Here is a 23,649-nt window from a genome sequence, read left to right as displayed (position 1 = left end):
TTTTTCCTATTTAGTTAGTTCAAGTCTCCAAATATCACTGTAAGTTGCAGGTTGATGATCTTGTTTTTAGTCTTCAGTGTTCAGGCAGGAGGAGGTACTGAGGCTGACTTTGTCTCTATTTGTCTGTTACCTCCCCTCTTTAGGTCAGATTGGTTGAGCATCTTACTTGTAGCACATATTTTGCACAGCTAAATGCAAAAGTACAAAGTTACCAAGTAGTGGCTAGGAGTCACACATTGTAGCCAAGCCTTCATGAGCAGTGGGGCTGACACTAAATATGCTTTATTGTCTAGACAGACCTCAGCCCGGAAAAGTGTCAGCTTCAACAGCTCTGGGCAGATCCACAGTGTTGCTGAATTGTTTGCTTTCACCTCCAGCACTTGTGCTTTGAAAAATGTGGTGACTGGCAGTGACCCTCCCACCTTCATCTTTTTTTTATCAGAATTTTTTACCTGTTTGACTAATTACTTTGTCATGTGTCTTTGAGCAGCTAGTGATCCCTATTTTACTCTTGCAACTATTGTTCCATTTATTATCCTTCTGCGTATTTTTGTCACAAGTCTTTCTCACACCTTGGCTGTTTTCTTACAATTCTAAGTCAAAGCTATATAGTTCTACTGTGTTTTAGCTCAGCCTTGAATCCTTGGGATGCAGGCAGCTGAACTTGAGGGAGAGAGAGCATTGCAGCAGAGGTGTGAGAGGCATGTAGGCATGTAAATTAAAAAGTTCTTTTTTTTTTTTTTTTTTTTTTGGTAAGTCACAACCAAAAATTAATAATAAATTTGTATTTGGTACTGGCAACATGACAAAATGGTTCCCTTTGCAGTCAAAATATAAATCTCCTTACTGAATTGTATGTATGTTTAAGGGATTTTTCTCCTTTTACATGCTCAGCTCTCTTCAGTTGCTTGAACTTTGTAATTCAGGCATGACGTGATGGTGATGCAGATATAGCAGTGCAAGAGAAACCCAAACTCTTAGATCTTTTCTCAAAACTTTTACTTGAATTTCCATGTTTTTTTTTACAAAAGCTTTTAGAGAATTAGGCAGTCCTAGGACATTAGGGAATGTCCTTGCATGGAAGTTTAGTTGGTTTAAAGACTGGAAATGGAGAAAGCATGGAACGATTTACTTTCAGAAAGGCAGGAAGTCATGGTGGGATTCCTCAGGAGTAACATTTGGGCATATGCTGGTCAGAATTGTAACAAGTGAGTTGAATAAGGATACAAATACAACTTCAGCTGGCTAATAATAATGGGTTGTTCAACGTTATAAAGACCAGGGCTCTCTGCAGCTCTATGTAACCTCCTCATACCGTGTTTCTGGCCCATAAAATTTCATTGTAATCTTAATTACAGCCATGGACAGAAAGGCAGAGTTTGTGCACTGCCTGATCTCCTTTTCAGTGAAGAAATTCCTCTTAATCTCCAACCTGAACCCCACCCCCAGTGCAGCTTGCATCTGTGTCCTTTTGTCCTGTCACTGGTTGCCTGGGAGAAGAGATGGACCCCCACCTGGCTACAGCCTCCTCAAAGGGAGTTGCAGAGAGTAATAAAGTCACCCCTGAGCCTCCTCTCCCTCAGGCTGAACAACCCCAGCTCTTTCAGCCACTCCTCATAGGATTTACCTTCTCCAGCTCCAGCCCTTCACTGCTCCTTCACCCTCCTCTGGACTTGCTCCAGCATCTAAATGTATTTCTTGTCATGAGGGGCCCAGAACTGGACACACAGCTTGAGGTGTGGCCTCACCAGTGTTGAATATTGAGGGACAATCACGGCCCTGGTCCTGCTGGCCACACTATTGGTGATACAAGCCAGGATACCATTGGCCTTCTTGTCCACCAGGTGCTATTGACCAGCATCCCCTTTTTTGCTGGGCAGCTTTCCAGGCATTCTACCCCAGCCTGCAACACTGCATGGAGTTGTGACCCAAGGGCAGGACCCAACACTTGGCCTTAGTGAACCTCACACCTTTGCCCTTGGCCCATTGATCCAGCCTGTCCAGATCCCTCTGCAGAGCCTTCCTGCCCTCCAGCAGGCCAACATTCCCACAGTTTGCTGTCATCAGTGAATTATGCTGAGAGCACAGTCAATCTCATACAGATCACCAGTAAAGATTTTAAACAGGATTGGGCCAAATACTAATTCCTGAGGAACACCACTAGTGACCAGCCCCCAGCTGGATGTGACACCATTCACCTCCACTCTCTGGGCCTGACTGTACAGCTGGTTTCTAACCCAGCAAATAGCACTGCTGTCCAAGCTGTGGGCTGCCAGCTTTTCCAGGAGTGTGCCATAGGCTTTGCTCAGCTCTAGGTAGACAACATCCACAGTCTTTCCCTCACCCTCTGGGGCAATCACCTGGTCATAAAAGGACATCAGGTTGTTCAGATGAGACCTGTCTCTCCCCAAATCTGTTCTGTCTGGCCCTGATGCCTTGGTTGTCTGGCACGTGCTATATGTTCACACTCAAGGTGCTCTGTTCCATAGCCTTTGCCAGGACCAAGGTCAGGCTGACAGGCCTGTAGTTCTCCACATCTTCTTTCTAGCCCTTCTTGTGGGTGGGCATCACATTAGCCAACCTCCAGTCATCAGCCTCCTTGGTTATCCAGTGATAAATGATGGAGAGCAGCTTGGCAAGTGCTTCTTCCAGGTCCCTTAAGTACTCTCAGGTGAAGCTCATCCTGTTCCATAAAGTTGTGAGCGTCTGAGTGGCACAGTGGGTCACTTAACAGCCAAACAGCCCATCATCCATCAGGACAGATGGATCCTGTCAGACCCTATCATACCTTGTACCTCCTTGTTCTTCCATGTTTATAAAACCCAAAGTTTTGGTGAAAGCAGCAATCCTAGAGCCAATATTTTTGTAGAATGAATAACAGGCAGATTGACAGAATTGACAGAATGAAGAGATGTATGCATATTGAATGGATTCTGGAGTTGTCTTGTGGTAATGACTGCCTTAGTCTTTCTGCTTATTTTCTGAAGGAGCTGGTAGAAAAATAACACTAGCATTCTGAATTTTGAAATTCCACTTGTGCTGGAAGAGATACATATGCTTTTCAGCAGTTGTAGAACAAAGATGTTCCTTTCCATAAAATACTCTACTGGCTCTGCTACTTACCAGATTAACTATTAGTTGTCAGAGGACAATTTTTTGTCTGTAATCTATCAGTTCTCAGTCAGGTTTCTTACTGCTTTTCAATAAACATAAAGCTAAACAATATGTAATATGTGAGCATATGCTTTAGTGACTTTAAGTCACTGTAGTGACCTTTATTGATTATATTGCCTGATGCTGTGTGAAAAGGCTCCTCAGACTGGAGACCATTTTCCTGGCTGTTTACTGTGAGGAGGAGGCTTTACAGGGTAAAGGAGGGCTTAGTTTTCTTCACTTTATCTCTTGGATATCTGGTAAGGTGTTGGACAAGTCCCACAGTCTGTTAGTCTTGAAAATACATCACTGGGAAAAAAATTGGAGGAATTAAGGAGGAAATTAGCTTATTATTGTTTGCTATCTTGGGGGTATTTGGTTGGTTTGTTGTTTAGGTTTTGGTTTGGTCTTTTTTGTGGTAATAGTCACTACAAGTTGAAGGTTATTACTACAGAAAAGTGGAGAATTTTTTAGATAAGAATGAGACCTGCATGAGACAACAATGAGATGTTGCTTAATTGACTGGTAGGATGTTTTGTTTATTTTAACTTTTTTTAGCTTTATATAGTTTTGAGATTCATATTTTACATTTATACATGTTGGGACTTTTTGCAGAAAGTGAAACTGAAGGCTTGGGAGAATGCCAGGATTAAATGGTGAACAAATTGACAGAAATAGGACTGAGACTGTTGTTTTCTGAATCTGGTCCTGGGCAGTACACTATGTCTTAACAAAATAGGTACTACATACTAATGCATCTGGCAGCTGAGTTTTTACTGTAACATTCAGAATGAATTAAACAGGTATGCTCAGAAAAGAGAAGGATTGCCACAGTAGAGAGTTGTATTGCTTGAGAAATACTGGTTTTGTCAGGTCTTTACTCTCAGAGAGAGAATTTCTATACCACAGTTAAGCTTTGTGAAGCAAAAGTCATCCTTCTAAACAGAGAAACAGACTTGAAAGAATAAAAAAGTCCAACTCTAATGTACTTTGCACACGGAGGAGAAAATGGAGCAGGCTATCACACCTGGTAGTACAAATGAATGAAAGCTCACAGTTTTAGACAAATCCTAAAAGCTGTTTCCAGTACATGAGCTCTTGAATTACAGTAACTTTCTTTTGCCATGCTCATTGAAGAAATTGGTGTTTAGACACAGAGCCAGTAGCCATTTAGAGCAGAGTTCAGAGAACGTAAGACATGTTCTACCTAAAATGTAATTAGATGTGCTGAACATACTTCAGCACACAACAGACTACAGTTGGTGTCAGCCTCACTGATGGTGTCATAGCACACGTAGAAATCAGCGAGTTGAGGACAGAAGATCCAGAATGACTTTGCTGTCCAAACACAGTACTAGAACAGGCTGTAAATCGATATACCTGAAACTTAGTCATGGTGATGAGGGGTTAGATAACACAATGAGCCACCAAATGAAGTCAGACTACAATTGACAGCTTCTTTCCTTATTCCTGCAACCTGTGCATCTCCTGTGTGTTAAATCTTGTCCTTTTCTGACCTTGTAGAAGAAGTTCAATGCATTATGAGGTAAAGAGTATTATAACCAAAAAGAACTGCTGACAAAGTTGTGTGCTGATCCTCAGTGCTGGCATAAAGATGTGAGGAACAGGGGCAACCCTCAACAGTATGGAATTGTTAGATTGACTCAGCTGTCTTATTGCATCACGGTTTCCTTTGTAATTGTGTGTTTTCAGAAGCCAAAGTCTTGTAAGCACAAGAAACTGGAGAACAAGTATCTTCACTGTGATGTGCAGAGTAATGTAGTGGGAGGGCAAAGAGGATGGGCAAGGAGGTAATCTAAAGGCACTCTTGAACTTTGTAGAGCTTACCATCCCAGCTCTGAACACGAGCTGAACCTGAACAGAGGATATCTTGACAATAGGGATTCTTTAGTTTAAAAGAAAATACAAAAAATATACCTAGTATGATTAGCATTCTAACATTTCAGGTAAGTACAGAAATGACTACCAGAAACAGGACCACTGAGGTTGGAAGGGACCTCTTTTGATTACCTCATGGAACCTCCATGCTCACGCAGGTCACCTACAGTCTGTCCAAGTCTGTATCCATTCATGTTTTTAACAATGGACATGCTACAGCTTTTCTGGCCAACATACTCTAGTCCTGTTTTATCTTCCCAGTTGACATGAGGCTTGGTTAAAAACAAGTGTTTTGATGTGTTCTGTTGTTGCTTAGGGTAAGAAGATAGATATCATAGCTTCCAATGCAAAATAATTAATTGCATATCAGACTAGAAGCTGTAAAAGCTGGAGTGGATTCCAAGGATTAGCTGTAACTGGATGATGTAAGAAGCTTCCATATCCTTGTAAGGAAAAGCTCCTTACTGAGTGAGGCCACTATGTGCAGTGGGGATCTTCAACCTTTCAAGAATGCTGGCCAAGTCTGTTTTTTTCCCCAGGTTTGGTTGCTCTGGACACATACTCCAGCAGTTCAATAGCTTAAGCTCTATTGCTTTCAGAACCGGCTACTTGGAAGAACAGAGAGAAGTTGAATGTTAATGTTGAAGCATTGCCTGGGGAGACCTGTACTGCAGAGGGATGGGCAAAACCAGTGGGACCTGAAGTTGTGGTGGCTGCCAGTGACAGAGAAGAAGTGCTGTCAGCCAGTGTGTAGGTGCAGGGTAGTGCTGATCAAGGCCATTAATACCTTCCTCACTGCTTTGAGCTCCAGCTTGCTAGGAGCTTAACTTCATGTATTGTTGAGGAAGGTCAGGCAGATGAGAGCTGCCTTCACACTGAAGTGTTTGTCTAAGGTGCCTGTTACTAAAATGTTTCTATGTACAGTCTGTGGTATATATGCTGTAGTAGTTGGCTTCCATGTTGCATATTTAAATCAGATCTGAAAGAACTCTTGCACCACACTTCCAAAGAATTCTTCTCAGTGAATCAGAGTGATAATTCTGATTTGTATTTTAGAGCCGTCTTTCAGAACCTGTTGGATACCAAAAATCATGGAGCCAGACTTCTTTGCCATATAAGTTGAAACTCTGTCACTGACATTAAATGCTAACTTCCTTTGCAGGTTTTATTTTCTTACCTTGCAGAAGAATAGCAGAAAATAACTGCATATGCTAGTTTGAATGTAACATTGAAACTGAAGGACATTTACTCTGACTAGAAACTCTCATTTCAATGATGTGTTTTCTCTATTTCCTTCTTGGAAACTGTTGATGCTCCAGGAGGTTTCCAATTACACACAATTAAGCATTGGAAAGTCGATACTTTGTTTAGTTTATATATGTTGATCAGTGGTTTTTTTGAACATTGTCAAGCATATATGTGCAAAGCTTTTGTCCTGCCAGTACATAATGGAGCATGTCTGCCTTTGTCCTCACTGTATGTGTATGTCAAAACAAGGGGATTTGCTCTTTTGCATTTCACTCAGTTGCAGTGTCAGTACTTATCTTGGAAGTATTTTTTTATTTGAACTTTTATTATTTGAGTCTCCAGATTTCAGTTTTTAAGAGCTGCTTCTGTTATTCAAGCCCAGGAAAGAAATATTATTCTTCTATGTAGAACAGCTTCTCGCTCTCTCTATTGCTCTGATAATTCATTCTGCCTGCTGTTTCCTCTTCTTTGTGCTCTGTAATGGACCACAAACAAGAGGCAAGGTCACAGAATCACAGAATATTCTGAGTTATAAGGCACCCACAAGGATCATTAAATACAACTCTTAGCCCTGTGCAAGACATCCCCAAGAATCACACTATGTGCCTAAGAGTGTTGTCCAAGTGCTTTTTGAGGTCTGTCAGGGTTGGTCCCTGGGGAGCCTGTTCCAGTGCTCAAACCACCCTGTGGCTGAAAAAGATTTTTCCTGATATCCAACCTAAACCTCCCCTGACGCATCTTCAGACCATTTCCTCTGGTCCTGTTACTGGTCACCAGATAGAAGAGATCAATGCCTGGCTGCTCCTCTTCCACTTCCCTCAAGGAAGTTGTAACTGCACCTCAGTTTCCTCTTCTCCAGGCTGAACAGACCAAATTACCTTAGCCACTCCTCATATGGCCTTCATCTAAGGCCCTTTTCTACCTTCACTGTCCTCCTCTGGATGGTCTCTTAACAGCTCAATATCCTTTTTCTGTTGTGTCGCCCAGAACTGCCCCCAGCACTCAAGCTGAGGCAGCCCCAGTGCAGAGCAGAGTGGGACAATTCCCTCCCTTGCCTGGCTGTGATGCTGTGCCTGATGCACCCCAGGACACACGTGGCCCTCCTGGATGCCAGGGCACTGCTGGGTCATGTTCAGCTTGCCACTGACCGGGACCCCCAGGTCCCATTCCATGGAACTGCTCTCCAGTCTCTTGTCCCCAGTCTGTACACACATCCAGGGTTGCCCCATCCTAAGTGCACAGTCCAACACTCCCCCTCGTTAAACTTCATACTGTTAGTGTTTGCTCAGCTCTCTAATTGATCAAGGTTGACTCCCTGCCTGTGAGGGAGTCAACAGCTCCTCCCAATTTTTTGTCTTCTGTGAACTTGCTTAATACTCCTTCACAGGGTTTCTAAGTGTCTAGGTAATTTCTGAAGCTGTTCAAGAGCACAGGGCTGAGGATGGAGCCCTGTGGAACCCCAATCAACACAGGTCACCAGTCTGATGTCACCTCATTTGCTGTAACCCTTTGCACCTGACCCATAAGCTAGTTGCTCACCCATCCCATTATGTGTTTATCCAGCTGTGGGCTGGATGTTTTGTCCAGAAGGACACTGGGAGAGCCAGTATGGAAAGCTTTACTGAAACCCAAAAAGATTATATACCCTGGATCAGCTAGGTGGGTTGTCTTGGCAAGAAATGAAATTAAGTTTGACAAGCAGGACTTTATCCTCATGAACCTGTGCTGGCTGTGATGAATGACTGTGTTGTCTTTCAAGTGTTTCTCAGTACCTCCCACTATAATAATGTGCTTGCCGAGCTTGGCTGGTAGCCATACTAATGGGGAGTACCTTGAAGGCAAATCTGTAAGTTCAACAGGAAATTTGGTTGAGACATTTGTGCTTAAGAAAGGGGGCTGTTTTGAAGTGCCGCTCACAAGTGAAGCTATTTGCTTGTTATTAAAAGTTTCTGTGGCCTTGAAGGTGATACGATTCCTGGAGATGTCCGTACATGGCCAGAATTTGGACTTAGTGATTCTTGTGGGTATTTTCTTACTCAGGATGTTCTTTGTTTCTGATTCTAGTGTTGCCAACCTGTGCTTTTTTACACTGCAACAATTGTGTAATCGGCAACAATTTATTGAAAATAGCATTTTGCAATCTAAATGGTTTGCACAGTTAGCATATACAGCCTCTTCAAAACTGAAATTCAGTTTCTAGAAAACCCCAGAGCTATTATTAGAGTTAAGAGGCTTAAAGATCTCTAAGGATCTTCTCTCCTTAGTCTGCTGCTGGGCTTTAGTATGTAAGGGTTTATAGTCCTGTCAGCAAAAATGTATTCAGCTCTGTCGCAGCTCTATTTAAAGAGCACTAGCCAAGAGAAGGGATTCATAAAGGTAGACCTCTGCATCTAGCTTCTTCCAGGATAAACTGCTATATGTTCTAACACAGCATTCTCAAACAAATTGTTGTCTTGATAATGTTAAGTATTTTCTGGAGCTAAATGTTTCCTTGGCTGGTCATGTAAATGAATTCCCCAGCCTTGTCCATGGACACTTGGGATATCCTTATCAAGTCCTCTCTATCTAGGATGTCATTATCTGATTTTTTCTTTTGTCTGTATGACTTGATATACTTAGGTCTCCTGGCCATGTATCAAAGCCTTCACAAGGTTTTGATAAGTTTTTTGTTTGGTTCTATTTTTGACTGAACTCCTTTCTTCTCTTGTGGTGGAAAGGGCACTGTAAGATTCCTCATATCAGAGGGTACAAATATAGGTGTTCTATGTCAGGAATCATTGAAGGCATCTTGGTCCTTCTAGGTTGTATTGCCAGACATGTTTATTGTCTCTTATATCAAGCTGAGTAGCAGAGATGCCCAAGAACTTTGCTTTCTTATGTCTTATTCTTGCAGAAAGTATTTCCATTTTGGTTTTTCACTGATAGAGAATAATTTAGGCATGCTACCAGGAATGTGTGAGGGTTCTCTAACATGGTTAATTTTTTTTTTTGTATCTGTGAAAATTATTTCCTTTGTGTCATGCTAGTGTTCATGGAAGTTGACCAAGACCTCTTCCCAATAACCTTTTTACAGATTGTTTTGGCACTAGCCTAGACAATTTAATGCAGAGCAAGTATATGGAAATGCAGTTCATTTCCTAACTCCTAACTCAGATCATGTGGCAATTTGGGCTAAGTGTGATGTGGTATACGTGGGACAAAATACATGGTTCTACATTCAACAAAGGCCATTTGATTATTTTTCAATGTGTTGTAACTCTCAGTATTTGTTTCTTGCTAATGTTATCTTGATAATGAGTGATATGTGTTATCTTTTTCTGTAAAATACCAGAAAATTGTTAATTTCTTTCATTGTTCATTATGCTTTGAATGTATGTTGCTAGGACAGAGCTGCAAGTAATTAGTTGGGCAAGGGTTATAAAGTCCTGATGGGTGTGCATATTAATGGGTGGAGGTGAATGCTACCCCTGAGTAGTAGCAAGTAATCCAGCTGCTTCATGTTTTTTCATTGATCTGCTTTTGAAATTTACTTTGATTAGAGTTGTTTCCTCTGACAAAGGAACTTCAAAGTAGAGCTACATAAACCTTAGTAACTTTCTTTATTTTTCTTCCTTTGGGACTAATTTGAAAACACTAAGACCTTTTTTTATCTCAATTTTACATAGATTCCTGCTAAACTATGATTAGATCAATCTAGATTGAAACTGAAAAGCTTTAGGAAGCAGAATTTTATTGTGAGTTTTTGGCTACAATTCTCAAACAGTACCTTCAATGTTGTGACTTCAGACTATGTGATATACTTAGAGCAAAGGGTGGATATGTAGGGACTGGCAAAATATCTGGTTCTGAAGGAGGCTGGGGGCATGATGTAGAAGGGTCTAATTAATTTTATTATGAAATTTATTATGAACCAGAAATTTCTTCCTTGATTTCAGAACCTTTGTAAAGAAAACTAATTCCCTGAACATGCCAGCAGATAGCCTGCCTGACAGCACTGCCTGGCAAGTGTTCTCTTGTTTTTGAAGTATAGAATCAAATCTCCTTTCCCTCAGAAAACTGAGAGAAACTTTTTTTTATGATCTGCTTGTCTGTGGGGAAGACTGTGGAGGTTAACATGCAAAAGAGGTAAATTTGTGAAGGGTATCACCATCTTCTGATCCTGCTAGGAGGGAAGAGAGACTGTACTTCTTTGGAAGCAAGTCTCAGTTGCATTGCATGGATTAGATAATTGCCTATTACTCCTGTACTCACATGTGTTTGGAACCCTTCAAAACAGAGGAGGAAGCATTACAGGAAATGCTAATCTGTAGTAACTGCCTCAAGCTTAGCTCCCTGTGGATGTTCTCTTCAAAGTCTGTTTAAAATGCATGTTATAGAAGTGTAATTGGCAAAACAATTTAGTGTTAGAGATGCAACTGATAATTGTCTCTCTTTTTTGTTTTCCAAGGTGGAGAAAATCCATGGAGGCGATGCAATTGATGGATTTCTTTATCCTGCTAGGAAAATACCACCAGCGGCAAAAAGGCATGCTGACCAAGAAAAGGCATCTCAGAATGTTACTTCACCAAAAGCAGACCCTTTGTTAAAACCAGATATGGAGACCACACCTGCAGCACTCAATAGCGACTTCAAGGCAAAAGTTGTTGGCATCTTGCTGAAGTACTCCAGTGGTCTATGGGCTCATGCACTTCCCAAAGTGTACCAAGACACTTACCAAGTAAAATTTCCAGAAGACATTCTAAATAATCTAGAGTTGCTGTCAGACGTATGTGTTGTCAGCTATGTATCTGAAGTTCCCAGTAAGGCGATCCTCTATGCTAAACCCCAGAGATGTATTGATGAAAATCTGAATGTCACTGAGAAAGTCAAGAGTCACGATGGTGAGAAGGCCACAGCTGAACAGCAGTATGAAGAATCCAAGGACCAGTACCTAGAAAACATAACTGTTCCTTCTCTAATTACTCCGTCAGAAGGATCTGTGTCCATCCTGGTGTTAGAATTGAAAAGCACTAATGAGGTCCTGATTAGGCAAGTTTGTATTATGGAGTCTACCTTTTCTGCTTTATTTATAAATCCACACATTCATATAGTGCAGGCTGCCAGAAAAAATTAGATGAAGAGGAGGTTTCAGGACTTTATTTATTCATTCTGCTAATGAAAATTTAAATCCTTTTGTTTATGAGTTTAAATGGAAATTTTCTGAAAGATTTTCTGTCCTAAACCTATCACTTTTATCATAGCTTTAGCTTTTCTGAGAATCAAGGCAGATTTAATTTGCCATTGGAAGACTTTATAAAATAATCCCGCTACAACACGAAACAGGATTCAGATATTACTATTGTGCTTATTAAAATACTTTTTGCTTCTATAACTTACACTAACTAGGCATGACTTGAGTGCACTCAGATTCCACTTATAGAAAGATGAGCTTTCATCCAGCAAAAAACTACTAGTGTTTCTTGATTTGGTTCCTAATCGGCCTGGTCTAAGGGGACAGTGTAAGAAGTGGATAGTTACATTACATCTGTTATTTCCAGCCCACTGTGCACATGTCACTTAACTCTACAAAACTTTCCTGTACACCTTTTAGTTCTGGCATTTATAACTTACTGTCCATGTGGAATAATGGTTCTTAGCTTTCTAGTCTGTTATTTTACGGACATTTCTACTAAGTATTTGGGCTGAATACTTTGAGTACCATGGATTAAAATACCATATGAAAAATAAAATTTTCTCTACAAAGCAGCTTTTCCCAAGTTTTGAACCATGTTTCATGGACAGTATTGAAGTTTCTCAGTTTGTCAGCTCTGTGTAGGTGCATGATGATAATTAGTGGTTTCTTAATCCTAGTTACAATATTACTGCTCAGATTTATCCATGTACTTCATGGGCAAGGTCATCTATCCTGATATGATGAAACTAGCCCTGAAAGGATTAGTGTTTTTTGCCATAACAAGAAAATGTTCATGTAGACATATAGGAAGGAAACAGTACATGGGCTCTTCTTTTCTTACATGTCCTATTAGCCTCTTTCTACTGACCTACACAAGAGCTATGTAGCAGCTCTTGGTTGATGTTGATTTTTGCAGGACTAATAAAATCAAGATTTCTATTTCAATCTCAGGGATGGGGCAGTATCTCTTTACTTTCTTGGTATGTGGCTAAGTTTTTTGTCTGAAACCAATGAAGGCAAAGCTGAAAGGCGCTGGTTTTGGTGCTGTTTCTGTTTTGAGACATGGATCAATCCTCAAAGAATTGTAATGTACTTAGAATAAAAAAGAGATGATAGAAACACTTCTAGATATTTACTAGGCATTCACAACAGAATGTTTGAAGGCAGAGCTGATACACTAGGTACTGCACTTGAATTCTCAAAAGAAATAATGAATAAAATTGTGAGCGAAGCAAGAAATTCTGAAAGATTCTTCTGCTTTCTGTTGAGTTACTCTGACTGTCTGTTAAGTATCTTTATGAAATAAATGTTCAAGAAACCTTTAAGTCACACAGATGTGACTGTCACCCCACTTTATCTCCATTACAAAGTAGATAAATGTTTACACAGAAACAAAAAGGCTGTTTCTAGGAAAATCAGAGTTCCTGGAATGTCATCAGATTTAGCATAATCTTTACAACAGAGTTATGATATGATGTTGTATTACAATATGATAACACATATTGTATTCACCCTATCTCTGGGTGAATAATCTAAACTGTATGGTAGAATTGAGTAGTATCATCCTCTGTATGAACAAGCTGAAACAGTAACTAGTAATACAAATTTGTGGGTAGGTTTTCCTTTTGTCTGCTCTAATTTGACTTGTTTCTGAAGCATTCAGAACTTCCCATTTGGATTTTCCAGCAAGTTTTTGTACTTGATTTAAGAAGACCTGTGTAACACAAACAGCATTAGTATGAATCATTAGGTCAGCAATCAAATATCAAGATAAAACTGTTGTATGAGAGAAAACAGCACTTGGTTTAACAACTAATTTTTAAAGATACTTTAGGTGCTTTGGTTTAGATCAGCCTTAATGAAAAACAGATTAAGATGGTGTTTGTTACACAGAGTAACTTTTTTTTTTTTCTAAAAAGAGAGGTGTTTGGACATAAATGTCTTAGAAAATGTATATAATTTATTCATATATGCATATAAATGTTCTTATGCTTTTATTCAGCTTTTTTGAAGTTGCATCCCAACTCTTGTGGTTTTTTTGTTTGTTTATTTGGTTGGTTTTTTTGTAAAATATTATAGGTATGTGGGCAAAGATTATTCTTCTGCCCAGGAACAAATGGAAGATGAAATGAAAGCATACTACAGTCAGAACAGTACAGTGTCACCAGCTCAGTCTCTGAGTGTTGGGCAGCTTGTTGCAGTACATGCTGTAGAAGATGCCTGGGTGCGTGCACAGATAATTTCTCTAGAAGACAACAGAGTAAAGGCAAGCAATTACCTCTTTTGGCACTTGGAGAAAGAATTGAAACAAGCTTGTTTTTTAGATACAATCTTAAATATGCTGCACTAGTATTCTTTCTTTTCTTGCCCAGAAGTACTTCTGTTTTCAGGTATATGAGAAATTAAGACCTTGTCTAAGTTACATGATTGACAAAATTAAATGGTCTTTCAGGTTTTTCTCCATGAATAGTTTGAGCTCAGGAGGTTTTGTTTTTAAAAGGAGCTGGGCCCTATAGCACTTCGGTGAAAATGCATCTGTGATAGGAGGAATAGTTTGAGGGGAACAGAGGAAGAGAAATGGAAGAACAACATTCATTTGCTCCTAGATTTTGGATCTTGTTGGATGTCTTCTACATAAATATCTCTGGCATGTACTAAATAGAAAAGGAAAAAAAAAAAGGAGGAAGGGTGAAAGGGTATACTTTCTCCTTCCAGGCAAAACACCAGATCTGGTATTTTGGGAGTTGGAAGTTACGTTGTATGCATTTTAGTTAAACCCCATTGACATTATTTAACTCCTCTGATAAAATTTTCCTATACCAAACAGACTCTTCTTGCCATTTGCAGTGAAATTAGAATATATATTAGAAGTATAAAAAAAGTTTAAAACTGCTCAGTTATTTCTTGACTAGTCAGTATTAATGATACAGCCTTAATATTTTTGTTTCTTTCCCCAGTTAGGTCACCCAGCTCTGCTTAACATACTTTTAAAGTTGAACCATTTTATAAATACTGAAATAGCACATGTATTAGAATTGAGTTTTTTCTGAAAGTTAGTATGATACCTTTCAGATGTGAGTTGGAGTTGGGTGTCAAAACTTTGTCCTGTGCAAGAGAGGTCTTTTGGGTTTAGAGAAGTGGCAAGAAAATTAGTGGTGTGCTTGCTTCTAATTTCTTCCTAGCCAGAGCTATCAGCCCAAAGAAGGCTGCTGCTTCATTGCAGCTTTTGCTGATTATCCTCTTGCTCAGTGTTCAGAGCTTCTTTTTAATATTTGCTATGCAGATATTTTGCAAGATAGAATTTTGAAAAAAAAGTTGTAGGAAGTCCCATCAAAGCCTTCTTTCTGTAACTTTAGCTCCATGCATTGACTGTTGTATTTATATCAAAGTAAAGACAAGCTTAAATCAAAATTATTCTCTTAATGGTGTAAAAACAATAGCCACAACTTATGCACCTCAGTGGTATTTGAATTTTCAACACTTTGAAAACTTTGTAAATAAAAATTGTGACTTTATTACCTTTCTTCACATAGTTTGAGATAATATATGCTGAATTCTTGGAGCACAGTTCCTGTTTAAAGTTGAGATTCTGTAGAAGAGAGGATGGTTTTATAGAGATCTTGAGGCGGCTTTCCCTGAAAACATGAACTTAATGGTACTAAACTGGCAAAAAGTAATTTGTCTGTAGGTGTAGAGAATGTGGCAACCAAATACATTCCCTTTAAACTCAAGAAAACATACTTACAATTATATTAATGACCTAGTTATTTTAATTCCCTTTTCCTTTGTCAGGTATACTATGTTGATTATGGCTTCACTAAGTTTGTTGAAAGCAACAGTGTGTGCAGACTACAGAAACAGTTCAGATCACTTCCTTTTCAAGCTGCAAAATGTAAACTGGCAGGTAAGAGAAAGCCAGTGCTGACTGCACACATACTTACTGTTATGCTTACTGTTGGCATGCCTTACGTATTGAAGCCTCTGTGAGTCTGGGAGTTCTGATCCTTTTTTGTAATAGTTCTGTATGTGTTTGAAAGATTTTGTTCAGCTCAGCTAGTCTAAGCAGACATGGATATGCATGGAAAGAAGGAAAAGGAAGGAAGAAAGGATATGAAGAAGAGTTTTACCGAGAATCCTTGATATTAGAAGATGATTTTATCCTGTACCTCTGTAATGGAGCTTAATTGTTTCTGCACTTAACATGGATGTCTTTGGGCCTTTAATATACATGAGCCTAAAGAAATAAAAAGAAACATTTAAAGTAAAGGAAACGGGTTGTGTGAAACAATGTACACTAGTACAACATTTTTTTCCATTAATGAGGTACATCTGTTGTGACTAAATTAGGCAATATTTCTAAATATGAGCCTATTTAATTATTCTGAAGTGATCCTAGTGCTATTAGAAAGGTAAATTTATTTACCTTTCTAAAACTAGTAGGCCTTTTTAACTTTTTAAAAATATTAAATTTTAAATATGTAAAATTGCTGTGAATGAGCTTGTCTTATTTTTGGTTGGTTGATTTTTTAATACTTGGATGCTTTCCATTTTTTTTCTACACATTTGCCTCAGCTCTTTATGAAGAAGGTCTTCTTTTCTATTGTGCCTTTCCCCCAAAGATGGCTTTCTTTGATAAAAAAAGTAGAAATTAAGTAGATTGCAAGTAGTAGGGGTGCAGTAGAAGTTCTGTACACAAAAAGGTATGGTGTGTCTTACAGGACTGGAAGCCTTCTCTGATGATCCTATCCTAGTAAAGGCTGTGGAATCACAGACATGCTTCAAGATATTTGCTGTGGAAATACTGGAAAGGAGTGATACTCCTCTTCTTGTTCTCTATGACACTTCTGGAGAAGATGATATCAACATCAATGCTACTTGTATGAAAGCTTTGTATGACAAGTCCCTTGAACTGCACCTACAGGTACCATTGTCCTGTTTCCTCCTTAATTATTAAAAATCATTGACTGTTGAGGTCTTAGATGGACACAAAACAGTAGTCAGAAATTTGCTAAATTTTGTGAGGGCTTTTTTTTTTTTTCCCTTGTCACACTCATACTGTTGCAGGTAGATGCACTATATACCAACGTCAGAGTAACCAGTGTTTTCTCTGATGGGAGCCTGTATTGTCAAGTGCCATCCAAAGGCTTGTCTAGACTTTCTGAAATATTGCAGAAACTAGAAGACTACTTTCTTTACAAGGTAAGTTCCATGGTGAGGGAAGTGGTGAAATCATGCAGCATTTCTCCAGAGAGTACCAATAATTTTCCTTGCACATAAATGTAAGTTTCTGTGGTAGCCATAGACTGTTCAAAAAGGCTAAAAGTTCTCTTTCTAATTTGCAGGTTTTTGGGGTGCACCTTTCCATGTGAAAAGTGTCTTTTGATGCTTTCTTTTCAATGTCAAAGTTATGTATAGGAGACATTTTGAAAAGTCTTAAGTAGCTTTAAAATGTGGCAGAGAAGTCTGGTGTTCCACCAGCCATTTACAGATACATGCAACAATCCTTATTAGACTCAAGGTAATCTAAGCAAAAGAGAAGAAATTTTAAGATAATCTAATTTGTAAGAATTAAGATAATAAATTTTGTAGTTCAGCTAAGCCTGGCAAAATCAAATCATGCAATACAGATCCTTGGAGGTTCTGCTTGAACTGCTGCTTGTGAAACTATGCTGTCAAAGTGTTTTAGGTGTAGAAGTTGAGCTTCAGACCTATGGCGCGACCATCTGGAAATATTTTATGCTGAACGCATTTCATTTATCAGGATTCAGTTTCAAGCAAGCTAAACACTGAAAGAAATTTTTTTGATGAAGTTGCTTAAGTTTAGCAACACAAGTTCCTAAAAGTTGCTAAAATATTTCGCAACATAAAGACACTAAGGAAGGCAGCCATAAAGGTGTTTCAAGAGTTGGTATTCTTGGGAGAGTATGCTTGATATTTTCTTGCTGCTATCAAAGAAAGATATTGTTCTTCTGATTCTTTTAATATCAGGCTTTGCAGCTTATCTGGACGGTTTTAACTCATTTTGCCCAAGAATTTAAACATATTAATGTGTTGATTGTTCTTCAAATGGAGTTTCCCTACTTTTTGTGGTCTAGCCATTGCCTTGTTATGTTATGTAGCATTATCATGGTGCCTGTCACCCCTATGAGACTTTCATTTGAGTTAGCAGTAAATTTGGTTTGTTATATGTCTCAAGAAATTGTATATTCTAGAATATAAGCTAGGAGCTTCTTCGCTTGTGTCATAGCTCTTAACTGCTCTTGCTTTTTAGGTCAAGTAATTACTGGTAATTTCCTAGTCTTTTCCAAAATGTGTTTTTTTACCCCTGTCACTTCATGTTCTTCCAATTTCCCTGTAAGGTACAGAGTTTGGGATTAGAAAATTTACCAACTGGGGAAACTTAAAGCAATGTGATAAGAAGTGTTTCTAAAGCTGTAAATATACTTTTTATTTGAAACAGAGCTTTTGCTTCTCAGTACTGTTTATGACTTGTTGCTTTTGAAATGGTTAGTTGAGTGCCAGATAGTAATAGCTCTGTGCTTTTTGACTTCTGTTTTTATATTTGCAGCAGACATCAGAGTTCAATGTATTGATACCTTTCTGTGGCAAAATATGCTTGTTTCCTTCCAAAGGAAAATTGGCACGTGTAGAGGTAAGAAGTATTCAAAAAGCAGCTAGAATTTGCTCACATGGAAATGTCTCTTCTTTTTGTTCAACTCACTCTGAATGTTTAGTTTCCATGAAATATTTTATGACGTATTTGTCACTGTTGGGTTTTTGACCTCAAAATTATGCTCTTGCTTTCTTCTTGCAGATAAAAATTATTCACACTAGACAGGCACTTGATGTGCAATTTATGGATAGTGGAACAGTTGCAACTGTAAAAGTATCAGAGCTCAAAGAAATCCCACCACAATTCCTGAGAGAAGTAATTGAAATACCTCCTCAGGTATAAAGACGTGTTAAAGTTGACCTATATTCAATCTCTTGGCAGTGTTTGTAGTGCTTCTGCTTCAAGGTTTATATACTGAAATTCTGTTTTGTTTCACAGCATTCAACATTGCAGTGTATTTTATTGTGTATCTTTGCCTGAAATAAATCACAGTGTAGTCCTCTGAGTTGGTGGATGTTGTGTATGTGTCATGGTACTGAATTTGCGTTTTGCTCTTTCTCTTTCTGTTTGTCATATATAATTGACTCTGTCAGCATTAGTCTCTGAAGTGAACCAGCTTTCATATTAATAAATTACATCTTGTATACTTAATTCTGTTCTTAGGCTTTGAAGTGCTGTCTGGCAGATTTGCCTCCTAATACTGGCATGTGGACTCCAGATGCTGTACTGTGGCTGAGAGATGCTGTAATAAGTTGTCCTGAATTTAGCATGAAGGTAAATAGTCAAAATGCCTATGAGACCTGAAATCACACAGGCATGTGGAAAGAGGATTGGAAAAACAACTTCAAAAGCTTAACAACCCATCAAATTGGTTTTTGTTACAGAAGTGTAGAAGTTTGTAACCAGCTAAAGGACATAAGTACTGTTGTTTTCTTAGCAATTTTGTTTTAAAACTTACTTGCTTAGGATTGTTAGAATCTTCTCTTTTCCACTCTGCTGTGAATTTAGCAATTTTCACAGCAGCTGTTCACATGTTGCTGTCCAAGTCCTAATATGCAGCTAGAGTTATTTTGCCACTGATCAGAAAGAAACACATATTTATGTGTTTCAGCACATAAAAATATGCAACTTCTGAATTAATCTTAAATTACTTTTATGCCTCTTGTGAGCAAAGCTTTTTCTCCTTCTAGTCTTTGAAAGCAGTTTAATTTTTTGTTTGCTTTTTCTAAATGACTTTGTTTTAGTATATGCTTTATATAGTTAGAATGTCTCTTATCTTTGAGATAAAATTATTTCCATTTGCAACGTATCCTAGATAGTTTAGCTAACTGTTTAAGCTAGTTTAATACCCTTCTAAAGGAAATCTATTATAACTACAGACTAAACAATGCTGATTTCTTCTTAACCTTTTGATTCCAGCTACTGCCAGACACTTTGAAAAAGTGCTTTATAGCTTTCCATAACCTTCTTGCTTGCTTTAGTCTAGACCTCTATTCTGAGAATTACACCTGTTGAACCTGGCTTTTCTAGACATCCTCTTCCAAAAGAGTTTGAATTTGGTGCTAATTTTTTCTGTATTAAATTATAGACAGCAGATGCATGCTTTAATTGCGGAAAGTTTTTTATTCCTGGCTAGGAACATCAACAGAAGCATAATTAAAGGAATGTTGCATACTTTGTCAAATTAAAATTTAAGTGCTTTACTATTAATAATGTTAGGATATCTGATGGTAAATAGGAAATATTTTTATGTCAGTGCTTGAAAATTACATGTGAAAGAAACCTAGAAGCTTTTTTCTTTTTTTTTTTTTTTCATCTAATTTAGCAGGTCTCAATTCCCATAATGACAGGAGATAGTTTAAAGGATTAGGTGTTATTATTTAATACGTTTTTTGGATCTGTGTGGACACTGGCTACTGTGTGGACACTGAACTATTACTGCTTTAGTCTTCTAAAGATGCTTTAGTCTTCTTCAGATGTGCCTTTAATAGTTACTAACTGGTTGTTAAACGGTATTTTGTGTTCCAAGGTGATTAAACAGGACGCCTCAAAAGGAATTGCACACATTTACTTGTTTGCTCCAGAGAATTTCCCAGACATGGATCGTAGCATCAATAGACAGATCAAAAATGCAGACTTGTGGAAGCATCAGAAAGATGTTTTCTTGAGTGTGACACCCAGTGAGACTAGCTTCACAGAGGCTGTAGGTGATGCTGTTCCAGCTCTACAGTTACCTAGTGGGAAGCTGGAGAAGAGTTTTCCTGATTTAGGCAGAGAACCCAGCAGTACAGTGTCCACCATTGAGATGCCGCCTCCTCTACCCTTGCCAAAGCCTGGTGACCTCATGGATATCTACGTCTCAGTGGCCTGCCATCCTGGTCATTTCGTTGTCCAGCCTTGGAATGAGCTTAACAATCTGTATGCCCTAATGGAAGAAATGATCTTGTACTACAGCAGGGCAGAAGAGAAACCTGTGATCGTTAAAAAAAATGAGCTGTGTGCAGCTAAAATTGGAGATGAGTAAGTAGATACTTAAATTACTTAAAATCTTTGAAAGCAAGCTTAACTCTGCTAAGATAGGCAAGCCTAGCTTTGCTTAGTCTGCATTGTAAACAACATAGCAGATGTCCAATGGTATCTGAGAGATTAAGGGAGTTAATGAGATTGCAGTCTCTTCATGCTTCCCTATTGTAGCTGAGATAGTTGACTTTTATTCAGGTAAATACATATTTGGGAAGTCTGAGATATGTTGGTTAAGATCTTTTGGTTGTGCATTATTTTTCTGGTGTTTTGACAGTGTCTGAATATGAATTCAAATGGTCTGGTTTTGTTCTCCCTTTTAGGTGGTACAGAGTCATAATAAAAGCGATTCTTAAAAATGGGGTTTTGTCAGTGTATGAGCTGGACTATGGCAAATATGAGGTTGTCAGCATAGGGAAAGTACAGCCACTCCTGGATACGTTCAGAAGACTACCTTTCCAAGCTATCACAGCTCAGCTTGCAGGTAAATATCAAGCGTTTGCAATTGTTTTTGTTGAAGTCTTACATCAGTGGGCATATGAAATGAACAGAAATTTAAAATGGAAAAAAGTCAAAGGTTATGTAATTGGGTTTCTTCTGCATGTTTATGTGCCGCTTTTATTCTTGGCATAAGTGCTGATGATTCTGTGTAATTAGTTTGTTTAATTTAATAGAGCACTTTAAGGTACCATCTTTGAGAATGAAGACTGCTGAAACTTTCCCAGCAGCTGCTTTTCATGGTCATAAAATTTATTATTTAATGTTTGTGATATCTACTATGCAAAAGACACAAGGAAATAAAAATTTTATGGTTTTGGATCCGTTAACACAACCAATTACCAAGTATGAAAGTTAGAATGCATCTGTTGGTAAGAACCTAATGTTATGAATATCGGAGTTTATATTTAGGAACCTAGATGCAGAATTTCTAGGTGATTTTTTAATATATATATTGACCCTATTGTAATTTACAGCTCTCCAGTCCATATTTGGAATCGAGTTTCCTGATATATATTGGTTTTCTCCAAACAAAGAACTCCATGAGGGGGCTTTCAATAAGCTTACATAAGATAATTTCCTTGAGAATATGGCACATAGAGAGTGTGCATACATCTGAGAGAATTTAAAAAATAAAACCTGATCTCTCCTTGCTGTCTTTTCTTTCATTTCAAAATTTTTTCTTCATTTCTCTGTTGTGTTCATATGTGTACATCTCATCTTAGCTGCTGCTTTCTGATGCTGTTTGGTCAGCACTGCTCTAGATTTCAGTCACAGAATATTCTTGTTAGAAGTGAGAGGTGACAAGAGTTAGTGCCCTGTGCCTTCTGTGGATTTGCTTTCCTGCATATCCTCATTGTGACCTTGGGGGTAGCTTTAAACTAGTGATTTGTGATGGATGTGCTACTGACAGGCTGGGGTCCTCAACGTGCAGTGCTGTAATGTGGCTGATTTCTAGCTGTGTCTGTCTTGTGGAGGATCCTGCTCAGCAAGCCTGCAAGTCATCAAGTTTTCCTGCTTCACTGAGTCTCCCACGTAGCTAGCTAAATTGCCTCCAAGATGCTTCATATTGTCAAAGCAGCCACCTGAGCCTGGAAGATCAGTAACTATTGTCCTGCTATTCTACTTTTTTCTCTCTGTTTTTGTGTCTCATACCTCATAGTCGCTGATCTGTTTTCTTGTAAAATCCCATTTGTATTCCTATTTGCATAATGCTTTCCTAGCATTAATTACTCTTTCTTAAGTTTTGATTAACTATTGACTTTTAATTCCTTTCGGAATTGCAGGCAGCTGTGTTCTTTGTTGTCCTGTCAGTGGCAAGCTGCTGCTGATAGTAAAAGCAAAATATTGTTATTTTGCCGTTCTGCTTCTGTTATCCATAAAGTGGCTTTTGGGCATTCCAGCATGATATTTGAGCCCCTGTGTCTAAATGCTGTACCCAAGTCTGCAGGTGCCACTTATCTCTAGGTGGCTTGCAACCATATCCAAAAACTTGTTTATGTTCCTGCAGACTTGACTTTGTGGGACACTATCCTGAAAAAGAAAAAACAGTTGTGAGGCATTTAGGCATAACTTCTCTTTGTTTCTGCCCTCTGTATGTCCTGTTTGGGACTTGAAGGTTTGGCAGGTGTTATAGTAATTGATGCTGCTTTAAGATAAAGAAAATCTAAAGCAAGGCAGATGGGACAAGTCATGTCGGCACCCTCAGGCTATAGATAAAGAAAGTTTGTTTTGAAAGGATCTTCAGTTTCCTTTTTATCATGGTTCCTGATAAGCCCTAGTCATGCAAGTTAGTAAATATCCTCTGAATGCTCAGTGACTCAGTGTATTTGCCGTTCACTTCTGCAAACACATCATTATCTTTAGACTTCCAAGAAAAAAAAAAATCCTAGTCTGTGTAATAATTAAGTTTGTTTGTGTGGGAGATGAGTGAGCTTGTGTTTCTTTTCTAGATTTAAGTTGCCTTCATTAGTACTTTAAAATCTCTTTTCTCAAGAATTTAACCTCACACCACTACTTTTAAACTTGTTCTAGTCTATAAATGACCTTCTGTTTTGCTTTACATTTGTCCTAGGAGTGAAAAACCAGCAGTGGTCAGAAGAGGCATCAATAGTGTTTCGGAATCTTGTAGAGAAGAAACCTTTTGTGGCACAGATACAGGCAGTTAATGACAGCACTTACTCTTGGGATCGAAAAATACTGACTTTTCTTGTGGACACATCTCTTCCACATATTGATACATGGATTCATGATTTTGTGTCTCAGAGTCTTGTGGAACTTTCAAAGGGTGATTAATCATCACTTCTGCAATGTAGCAGCTTAGCAATAAAATAAGTAACAGGCTTTGAAGAGAAATATAACTACTACATGGCCTTGAAGTCATAATGGGGATAAAATTGAAAAATCTGTGTTTGTGTAACAAGTTTGGATTCTGTTGACTTCAGTTGACTTCCTGAAATTTTCACCTTGTTTACCATTGTAATGCTAGAATATTTGAGTTAAATTATTTTAAAAGTTACTTATCAATAAAACAATGTTCAATTTT

General features: G+C 38.5%; 1 protein-coding gene across 8 annotated transcripts in view; it reads left to right on the top strand.

Moving 5' to 3' along the window:
- Positions 1–23,649, top strand: part of TDRD7 (tudor domain containing 7) — a 46,233-nt gene extending 22,584 nt beyond the window's left edge. For 3 of the 8 annotated variants that reach the window (XM_030257702.4, XM_030257703.4, XM_030257701.4), the window contains 11 exons: positions 10,748–11,328; positions 13,553–13,739; positions 15,266–15,377; positions 16,192–16,394; positions 16,538–16,672; positions 18,042–18,125; positions 18,288–18,422; positions 18,750–18,860; positions 20,116–20,606; positions 20,930–21,090; positions 23,179–23,649. In XM_030257702.4, the coding sequence (XP_030113562.4) occupies positions 10,748–11,328; positions 13,553–13,739; positions 15,266–15,377; positions 16,192–16,394; positions 16,538–16,672; positions 18,042–18,125; positions 18,288–18,422; positions 18,750–18,860; positions 20,116–20,606; positions 20,930–21,090; positions 23,179–23,399 (2,421 nt within the window). In that variant the 3' untranslated portion in view covers positions 23,400–23,649. The remainder of the gene's footprint in view (positions 1–10,747; positions 11,329–13,552; positions 13,740–15,265; positions 15,378–16,191; positions 16,395–16,537; positions 16,673–18,041; positions 18,126–18,287; positions 18,423–18,749; positions 18,861–20,115; positions 20,607–20,929; positions 21,091–23,178) is intronic. The other 5 variants (XM_030257704.4, XM_030257706.4, XM_072922195.1 and 2 more) reach the window with 5 other exon arrangements.

Source organism: Taeniopygia guttata, chromosome Z (genome assembly GCF_048771995.1).
Source record: "Taeniopygia guttata chromosome Z, bTaeGut7.mat, whole genome shotgun sequence".
In the NCBI taxonomy this organism is placed as follows: domain Eukaryota; kingdom Metazoa; phylum Chordata; class Aves; order Passeriformes; family Estrildidae; genus Taeniopygia; species Taeniopygia guttata.
This window is presented reverse-complemented; position numbering and strand designations above follow the sequence as displayed.